Raw genomic sequence first — 10,361 nt, 5'->3', positions numbered from 1 at the left:
TTGAGCACGAGAATGCCAATTCAAGTAGTCTGGTTTACGTAAAATGAACGCCGAAATTTTTACTACACAGTAAATATACAACTGTTCGGGCGAGGCGGACTCCTGATCTACTGTGTACAAAGTGTCGTAGCATTGAACATGACAAGACGTTGACTTATTTTTACTAAATATTGATAAAATTTGTCGCGCAATTTCAAACAACAATGGAGAATCGACTAGCGTTGACAGTCTGTTTGGTTTTTATAGCAGTTACAGTGCGATGGGCTGTTTCTTTAAACCAATATTCAGGTTGTTGTAAATCCTTACTGTGGTTTAAGTCGTTGCATCTTTTTCGTGAGGAAATGTGAGGCTGCCCCCCCGGCCCCATGTATGACTAAGTCAGGAATGGGGTGGAAGGCCTTTTCACATTTCTTCCCGTTGCTACAATATTAATTTATTTGCAAGCTTACCAAAAAGAAGTCCCAAGTGTACTAATTGTGCTTGCAAAATATTAACAATGGGATCTCAAGAGCTTTGCGGTGGACAAGTTTTGAATAGGCTGAGGCTGTGTGAATAAACTGAAGTACAATTAGGGACTTAATTATGACAATAAGCTTTGGCTTTTTTTTTTTAAGATGTATTTTTGCGTTGGGGAGATGTTAATTATATATAACGGGTTTGCCCTTACCCAACGTATATTAATAAGCACTGTATGCTCAGTGATTGTCCGAGAGCTTGCGAAAAAACCTCACAAGCTTACTTGGGTGGGACTCGAACCCACGACCTCCTGCTTACTGGTGCAGATGTCTTAACCACTCGACCACCGAGCTTGCCGGGGTCGGGTATGGTATTGTTTCAATGCTGGCTGCATTCATGCCTTTCATTTGTTGATTTATCATCGTCGTCATTTTACAGGTGCAGGCACACCGCCCATGTTTGGAGATTATGAAGCACAGAGGCACTGGATGGAGATCACCACAAACCTGCCCATCAAACAGTGGTAACAAAGATCACATAAACTCGTCTTTGGACATCAATAACTCGTGCAGTGCTGCAGTACACCTGCCCCCTCTAACTTTTGGGATTGTAGTGCTGGAACACACTCATAGCCCCCTTCTTCTTTTTTGTAAACTTAATCACACGTCCCAGCTTCGCAGTTCCCCCTCCCTTGGCAAAAATGCAGTCCGGTGAGCTTGACGTCAAGCGCAGTGAGATGTTGGCTTTACTCATTACTCAAAACCAATGCACAATTTCATGCTTAGTGATTTTCTGCTTGAAGAGCTTCCATTCATTTCACAGAGGCTATAGGCTGGAGGGCACAACCAGATTTTTCTTAAAATAGTAGTTCAACAGTATACATGTCTATTGCTGAGTGCATGCAGCTGTTGACATGGCTACTCTGCAAAATCTTTGCTTGATACACTTCAACACAATTTGTCTGCTAAACGTCAAGCAGCTTCTCAAAAATTAGACCCTCGAATGGGATTTTCTTAGATTTACATGTAAGAGAAGCTCTGTCGAAATTATTTGGTTACAGCTGCAAACACACACACTGATGGATAGCGGCTTCATGTATTTTTCATTGACTGATGAGTTATTGCAAGCCGTAACTAACTAATTCGAGCACAGCCATTGTCTGGGTTGCCAGTTGGTCACATTTCACCAATCTGAATTTTGTCTGCACGTATATATCTTTGCAGGTACACAAACACCACAGACAATGACCTTCTCTACTGGGGCTTAGACTACCCACCTCTAACCGCCTACCACAGCTGGCTGTGCGGCATAATGTAGGTGGTTTGCCTTACCCCTTACTACTAGGGGGAAGATTTTGATGAGTTCTGGGCCCAATTTCATGGCGCTGCTAAGCACACGATTTTACTCTAACAGGGTCTTTGTGTATTTCATGAAGACTGTAAGCACGGCAAATGCATACCTAGGAGGAAAAATTTGCTTAATGTAGGTACAAAACGAAACAATGGAAACTTCTAAGCACGGGCAACCAGGAGCACAAGGACACCAAGCACCACCTTGGAATAGTGCTAACGGTTAGCAGAATTGTTTGCTATAGTAAGCACAACGTTTCTTGTACACTGTTAAACAGTGCCATGAAATTGATAGCCCTGTTGTGGCTACAGCCAAGAGAACTGTGCAGTCGTTTGTCAGATGTAGTCCACAATGATGCATTCCTGCTTAACTAAAGACCTCATTTGGGCTTCACAGTCCTCCCAGTGTTCCGGCTTCCTTTTATTTATTCTTTTACAGATCGCATATTTCATGATTTCCATTACTTGACTTTGCGGTATATTTCAGAGTCCAAATCTTTTTTTTTTCTCAACAGCGCTTACAAGATTAATCCTGACTGGGTAGCTTTGAATTCTTCCAGAGGATACGAGAGCCGTGAACATAAACTTTTTATGAGGTATTCAGGTAATGTGTGACTTCTGTTGGAATGCATGTGTCTTCTCATTTTCCTCCTTGTGTTATGTACTGTCCCCCTGCTGGGGCTTTACCATTCCTGTCGGAAGAAATTGTAAACTTTCTAAGTATCACTCCAAAGCATTGTCTCAGAGTTTCAGAAAAGTGACAGTGCAGTCAGAGATGTTACACACAGAGCTTGAACAAGTGGCCGCCAAGGGTCAGCATGCATTAAGTCCAGCGTTGTGAAGGACTTTAACTTGGCCGTGCCATCTTGTGGTATAAAAATTTCAGTATTTGTGGCCGAAAATAAAAACAAGACTGTGACAAGTTTGTTAAAGGAATAATTCCGTCAGCAAGTGGTTAAGTACTTGTTTTTGTGTATACAAAGACATGGTACACTTCTGGCAACTTGTATTGATTCTGGACTCTTTCTTCCATCCCCCTGACCCACAGTCCTGGCTGTGGATGTCTTGCTCTACATCCCCGCCGTCCTTGCCTTCTGCTCGTGGACCCTGACCGAACAGTTGGAGGTCAACCAACTGAAGACTGCGGCCGCCTTCCTCCTGTACCCTGGACTGATCGTCATTGACCACGGCCATTTCCAGTATCCTTGGGTTTTACAAACTGTTCATCTTGAAAGAGCAGTTAAAAATGTAAGATTTATCCAGGAGAAATATTACAATGGTACATCCTCCAAATTATCGCTGTTGCCATTTTGGCTGTCACAGACATCAACCTGACTACCACATTATAATTTATGCTTTAGATCTTGAGCTGAACATGCTGAAAGACTACATTTTGTAATAATTACCAAGTAATCTCGTAGGAAAGTCTTCCTGACAATGTTCAATTTCAAAGTTACTTTTCAACTTCTGCAATATTATGATATCACAGCAATAATAGCACGCACAGTGTGTTACAGTATCTGTCAGTTAAAGGCGCCAAAATATTGTCATTTTCATATTTACATGCATATTGCGTCTTGTAGCCTGTTCTTCACCTAACAGTCTTGGACCTTCTCTTAGAATAAGACTAAGGTCCAGAAAAGTTGGAGGCTTCAGTAATTTTTGTTGCACTTAATTTCTTTCAAAATTTCCCCACTGTATCCCTTTCCACGATGCGCCCAAATGTTGGGTTCTGTTGGTTTACAAATTCTGACTATCATGCCCAAGATTTGCGTTGAGATACAAGTAGCCAATTTAGGCAAGATGCCAGTGGCTTAGAAGATAAAACATTGATGTGATATTTTGGAAGGTCCCAGGTTTTAAAGCTTCTGTAGTTACGTTTGTACTTACTTGTACAGACACGTTTAACTTCTCTCACATTTGACATGTGAAACAGCAAAGAATATACTAGCGTTTCCTTCACTCCAGTTTGATTTAGATACAACTGTGCCAGCCTTGGCTTTGCATTGTGGGCCATGGTTGCCCTGGCAACCAATCACGACCTCCTGGGGTCAATTGCCTTTGTCTTGGCCCTGAACTACAAGCAGATGGAGCTGTACCATGCTCTACCGTTCTTCTGCTGTCTGCTGGCAAGATGCATCTGGTATGTCAAACTAAGAGTCATTTCTCCTTTTCAGATCACATGCCCGGGTTTGCTGCAACTTATTGTCAGAGTATTAGAGCTGTTGTGCCCAACATTGCCCGAGCCTTAGAATGTCTTCACTGGAACAAAGGTGTTCACATTTACAGAATCGTTCACTTCTTTTGCCAGAGTGCTGTGTGTACGAACAGGGATCTAACAGTAGAGATGCACAGCCATCATGAACGATCACGTTTATTGTTTCTGTTTTGCAGGGAGACCAGACTGCCGTTACTGTACCGTTTCTGGAAGCTAGTCCAGATTGGTGTTGTTGTCGTTGCTACCTTCGTTCTGTGTTGGCTTCCGTTTTTATCAGACATGGACGTCTTTGTTCAGGTGTTGCGTAGGCTCTTCCCCTTTGACAGAGGGCTGTTCGAGGTAAGTCGTTATTTCCAAAAATTTTAGCTTTTGGGTGTCATATTTTGTTGACGAGGCATGTTGTGGATGCAAGTATTTTGGTGCCGATGCTGGTGAGATATTGCACTGTCAATGACAGAAAATTATTTGGTTCGTTGTGCTCCTAATTCTAAACTTGTTTCAAAGAAGTAATTGATATGGCTCAACTTATAATGTGATATTATAATTATGTCACAAGATAATGAAGAACAGGTATTTTTGTAGTAGCTGATAAATTTTCAGCTCGTGTTTAATTCTTTAACTTTGTAATTCATGGCCTTAGTCAGTTTAGCAAGTCGCATTCAAAAGCTGGTGCCTCTCAGAACCGGCATATCAATACACTGTGAAGAGAAAATCTGGGCCACATGCATAGTGAATTAGATAAGGCTATCCATTATTATTCATTGAAGACCATGTTATTGGACTCAGATCGCACCAAAAGTAATCCTGTTTCTTCCCTAATATTTTGCCCCAGGACAAAGTCTCCAACTTCTGGTGCAGCATCAGTGTCATCATCAAAATCAAGAATATCCTATCCCAAGATGCATTGGTCAAACTCTGCCTAGCGACGACTGGGGTATGCTTACTACCCCTGTGTGCTGATCTGTTGAGAGCCAGCGTTAGATCAGCAAGCAGTATATTAAAATTTCACTACTCCTTGGTGAGTAGAAGTTTCTACATGCTGTCCTGGTCATTTCTTTGTTCATTTTCCTAGTTTCTGTTTGTTCTGTCAAATAATTACTTCTTTTTGGTTTTTAATTTTGCAAGAAACATATTTCTCTTCCAAAAACTCAAAACTAGTTTTCAATTCTTGATTTAGACTATTGTCATCTTTATAAGAAAAAAAATTACAAAAGTGATGTGGTACTTTCCTAAAGGTACTGTTTCTTTTGTCTTCTTACAGATAAATAGTTCTTTAGTATTCTTCTTGTTTTCCTATCAAGTTCATGAGAAGAGCATCCTTCTTGTAGCTTTGTAAGTGTTCAGTGGCTTTTGTTTACAAGTTAACCTCCCCCTCCCCTTTCAACAACTGCACTGCTCATCTCAGAATTTGCTTCAATCTCACAGAATATTTTATTAGCATATACAGGTGACCGCAACCAGAGTTTCAAATGAAGTATATGGCTTTTAACTGGTTCTCCGGAAGATTTTGCTCAGCAAATAAATTGAAGAACCAAAATTTCAGGGGGGAGGCCAAATTCTTCGGGTGCCAATTTTGGGAACATTTTTATCATTGTATGACCTCTGAGGGCTGAGGCTACAATTTGGTGCTTTTTACACACTTTTGGAAATAGACCCCCAAAGTGGCCTTTCATTATCCCCCCCCTCCCCCGAATCATTTGGTCCGTTTTGGGGGTCCATTGCCCTCGTTCCCCCCCCGCCCCATATCTGCTCTTTGGCCCTGGTCTAAGGGGTTTCAGTACGAAAGTGCAAAGCTAGTATTTCTCCACTGTATTCTTGTTTTGTTGCGTCCAAAGATTGTTCAGGCAGGAGAGGCTTTGATTTTGACAAGAAATATACAGATTCCAATTTCAAGGAGCCACTACTCAAAGAAATATATTTTGGAGTAGAAAATGTTTGCTTAGCAGAGATGAACTACTTGTCAAACTTGCCTGGCATCATGCGAGGCCATGCTCGAACCACTTGGCTTTAAAGAGAATGTGGCCATGTGTAAGCCTGTGGTTTTACAGTGGCAGTCGTTTCCCATATATGAGTATGTTCATGTCAGCTGCAGCCTGGTAATTTGGATGTGGCCTCATACAGCATTGGTGCCTTCATAGTCTGGGGAATTCCATTTCAAATGAGAGTGTGACAAAATCAGGATACCAGACTGAATTCATAGTTAACTCATAGGTGATTTCAATTGGTCTCTGCATTTGCCCTTTCTCATCTCCTTTCTCTCCCCCAATTCTAGGCCTGTTTGTTGCCTTCTTGATGTTCACCCACTGCTCTGTTCTTGGTTTCTTCTTATATCCACATTTAGGTAAGTATGACTGCTAAGACCTAGTAAAATGTATCACTGTGAACGATGCCACTGTAATGTTTCAGGCGAAGTTAGACGACTCGAGATTTTTGTTGAGCCAGATCGGTATGAGTCCTGAGCTGGACCAAAAGAGGGTGCAATATTCCTAGGAAAAAGAGGTTCCGTTGGTCAGAACTGCACGTCGCTGGTTCACAAATGACTACGAAATGGCAGTGTTGCGGTCGCATTAATGCCAACAACATGAACACTCCCAACCAACATGGCTCTTTTCAACTGAAGAGGGAGTGCTTCTGCTCTAGGCAGATACCAACGGCACATGCCCAAAATGAAGCACGTCCAAGGTCGCAGCTTGCATTTTGTTCAAACACTAACCTGACTCATTTTGCTGGTTCTGCTAAGGCTTCTGGTTTCTTCCAAATGTTAACGTATCCTTGAACTGAGGCTTGTTTTTCACCTGCTTGCATGTCTCTCAGCATGCTACCACTTCTCATCAAGGATCAGCTCTTCTTGCCTTACCTTGCCCTCTGCCTCATGTTCCTGGTTGTGGCAAGGATGTCATTCAGGGAAAAGTCTGTCAAATTCAAAGTTCTGGTAAGACACTCTTCAGAACTTTTCTTTATTTCTCTGAAATGGGAACCCCCAAATTGAACCAACTACCAGTTCAATGCACAGGCTGGGTCAATCACAAGAGCCAGCATTTTAGAAATGGTGCTGTCATTTTTAGGTACTGGGGTTGAGGTTTCTTTCAATGAGGAAAAAAATCAGTTGTTTTCAGAAACAAATTCCATTCCCACCCCAGACTTGGATACGCCACTGGCTATATGCTGCTGACGTAATGCCCAAGTGTACTTAACATTGTTCCCTCCACAGGTTGCTTGCTCCTTGCTAGGAGCCATGGCCCTCAGCATCACCAGTGTGATATTGGAGCCCCCAGCTAGGTATCCTGATCTCTATGCCGTGCTGGTCTCGGTGTATTCCTGTGCACATTTCCTCGTCTTCCTGGTCATCTTCTACATCATGCAGCTGACCACGGAGGTGGAAAACATCGCGGTGACCAATGCTTACCACATCAGCAGAGGGAATGCGGCAGCGGGCCACCACTTGAAGCAAAGTACCGGGAAAAAGGGGAAACCAAAACGTAAAATGCAAAAAGTGGAGTAGGTATAGTTTGTCATGTCCTGGGTTGTCACTGATTAATCATTCCTCCAAGAAATTTTCTTTCAATGATATTTATCTCCTACTCTAAGGCAGAGTTTGGGCGGCATGTTCTCGTATGTTCACTAACAGCTTGATTTGTCGTTCTTGGATTGGCCGCTCGAATGCCGGGTACATACAATTGGTTATCGCTGGTAGGCCTAGTTAGTGACAAGCAACATGTCGGCGTCCACGTTAGGCCTGTGCCGGGTACCCGGGTACCCGCCGGTCGATTTCAAAACCCGGTTCCATTTTTCCGGGCCGGGTACCCGTAAAAAAGTAACTAAATTAGGAACAAACATTCATGCATAAAATGTCTGTGAAATTTCTTACTGAAGGACAGACTTCATGAAAAACCACCGCTAAACCACTAAAATTCACGGGCGATAGGTCACTCGCTACGTGTGATTTTGAACATTTCTTTAAATTGAATAGTCATATAAACCTTTGCATCTAATGTCTGCTTAATCAAAATGACTTTTTTAGAGTTTCCTTTTTGTAATTTACCGAAAACTGCAAGCTTTTCCCCTACTCTCTGATCGCGCGGCATTACCACGCAAAGTCGTTGCGAACTCAACTACACGGGCGCAGCAGAAATGTACGTGACGTAATGGGTTCGTCAACTGTGCGGCGCGGGGAGGGTAACGTTGGTAGCTCACTGTACAGTTGAAAAGTTGAGTCAAACCTTACGCAATATCTACCTTTTTAATTCATTGGAATTCTTATCTTTCATCTAATTTTCTCAAAATTAAAAGATTCTCTATTAGAAAAGCAACTTTTTACAATGGTTTTGGCTGAAAATGGATTTTTCGTGTGGTTACTTTTTATTTGTGAAGACGTTTTTGTCTCGATCTTAAACCGATCCAGAACTAGGAAAGGTGTCATCGTCACTTTCGTCGATCGAACCTGTGAGTCCAAATATAAAAGCTTAGATTTTGAAAAAAAATTGAAGTATATCCAAAACACAAAGTTGACTTCTGACCATATTTCACTCAAATTTAAGGATTTTTTAGCTGCAGTCTTACTGAATAATTTTCGCAATCCGGAACTCAAAAAATGACTGTACCAAACCTATATGAACAAGAGACCTAAGGAGTTTTGTCTTATGAGGGGGAAGCGCTGTTGATGTACACTTGCATGACTGTATTTGTAACTATCAAACCCTGTCGGCCAAAATGACTTTTGTGCGGAATAATTAGTGCTTACTGTTTGAATTAAGAGTATTTTTGTCAAATAAAACAATATGAATGAAAATTACTTTATATCGGGATTGACGACGAAGCGAGAGCGGACTGTGTAATATTCCTGCGGTACTGGGACTCCACGCGGCGTGCGGTAAGTAGTGATCACGCACAAATTGAGCGGTTGATCGGCCCCTTTTTATAATCAAAGCACCAAATGTGCGCTACAAACCCAAAGAGTCAGAGAACCAGTTTAGTTAAGTTTTATACCAAGAAATATTCCGTTTCAAAATTATTTTTGAATTAAAGCAAATTGAATTTCCTCAGTGATTCAGCGGAACTGTGGATGAGGAATTAACCAAAAGAGCAGGAATGATGTTTTCTGTATGTACATGTACTAAAGCATTTCAAATCCAAGTATTTTTTCACTCGAAAAAAGGAAATGTTGACAGGTGCAAGTCATAATACAGTCGGCCAATCAAATGTCACTTGTTGAAGTACTTATACATTAAAATCTCGACAACTGAACCTCAGGGTAATGGAGTTATCCTGAAAAAATATTTATTAGACTAAACCACTTTATTGTGGTACGTACCTTCGTGTGGCAAAACTTTCGTATCGCTTAGTCATTTAACAACGTGAAGCGCTGCTATTTTTTCACTTGGGCTTCCCTATGTGTAGTCACATGACCTTTCTTTTTACGGTCACATGGCCGCTGCAGTGTCAGCGATTGGACTGCCTGAAGGGCACTACAATCGGGCCCGCGTTGCAGTCAGGTTAGTTTCAGCGTCTTGAAAGCCAGGATTACACAGTTGCAGCTACGTTGATTTATAATTATGCAACGTGCTGGTCCTCGTCAGAAAAGAAATGAACTTGGGATGACTCCTGACCCTATATAAACTTCCGATACTTCGATACGCCGTTTGAAGCATTTTGGTGGCGTTTTTTTTTTAATCAGAAACTTCCAAATAAGTGGATGTATTGGTGTGGGCATTGTTCGAGTTACACTTCTGTGTTGTGAAAAATAATTAATGTTTTGCAAAACTTCCTATTGTCTCCAACTTTGTATAGAATCTCTCTATTTTTTGCTGCTGTTCAAAAATCAAAATCTCACTAGTTTTTCCGTGTGTTCCTGTAAAACCCTGACAAGGAGGTGGTGTGTGATCCTCTTCCGAGAACAGTGTTCTTGGGTCTTGTTCCCGTCGTTCGAGCGCGAGAACAAGAAACCTGTGTCAAGAGCTGGTTAAAAAGTCCCCAGATGAAAGTAAATCCCTGTAAAGTAACTACACACGATGACACTAAGTAAATGAATACATTTTACAATGTATACAGCCATACACATGTCAAAGTATGTTTTCCAACTACTGTACATGAGTATCACACAAAAGAACACATGGGCTTAATTCCTGACTCACCCAACAACCGTGGGCTTAGTGCCTCAATATTCTTGTGGCATCAGGTATTAGATGGATATGTGTCAAAGGTCACTGAAAGTTTCCACACCTTCACCCGCGCGCACTGCACTCGTTTGACAGACTGAGATGCATGTCCCCGTACGTTATATACAAGCAAGTTGTGCACAAAGCTATCACACGTGAGTCCAGAGGAGCCCAGCCAAAATG

The 10,361-nt window shown here is 41.8% G+C and overlaps 1 protein-coding gene across 1 annotated transcript; it reads left to right on the top strand.

Moving 5' to 3' along the window:
• The first annotated feature begins 89 nt into the window (after positions 1–89).
• alg6 (ALG6 alpha-1,3-glucosyltransferase) lies at positions 90–8,756 on the top strand. The gene is made up of 12 exons (XM_022253717.2): positions 90–288; positions 895–979; positions 1,680–1,769; positions 2,321–2,409; positions 2,854–3,004; positions 3,784–3,948; positions 4,200–4,362; positions 4,856–5,041; positions 5,285–5,355; positions 6,296–6,364; positions 6,838–6,955; positions 7,235–8,756. The coding sequence occupies exons 1-12, from the start codon at positions 204–206 to the stop codon at positions 7,523–7,525; spliced, it is 1,563 nt and encodes a 520-aa protein (XP_022109409.1). The 5' UTR covers positions 90–203; the 3' UTR covers positions 7,526–8,756.
• Positions 8,757–10,361: the final 1,605 nt, after the last annotated feature.

The sequence above is a fragment of the Acanthaster planci genome, linkage group LG12 (assembly GCF_054643075.1).
Source record: "Acanthaster planci isolate LZ-2023a linkage group LG12, COTS_SCS, whole genome shotgun sequence".
Taxonomy (NCBI): domain Eukaryota; kingdom Metazoa; phylum Echinodermata; class Asteroidea; order Valvatida; family Acanthasteridae; genus Acanthaster; species Acanthaster planci.
The sequence above is the reverse complement of the archived record's forward strand: the minus strand, read 5'-3'. Positions and strand labels throughout refer to the sequence as shown.

Excerpts from the sequence above, each read along its gene's own strand:
- alg6 (XM_022253717.2), top strand. The coding sequence starts at position 204 with ATGGAGAATCGACTAGCGTTGACAGTCTGTTTGGTTTTTATAGCAGTT. Across the intron at positions 980-1,679 it reads AACCTGCCCATCAAACAGTG|GTACACAAACACCACAGACA; the intron begins GTAACAAAGATC and ends ATATCTTTGCAG. Across the intron at positions 6,956-7,234 it reads CTGTCAAATTCAAAGTTCTG|GTTGCTTGCTCCTTGCTAGG; the intron begins GTAAGACACTCT and ends TTCCCTCCACAG.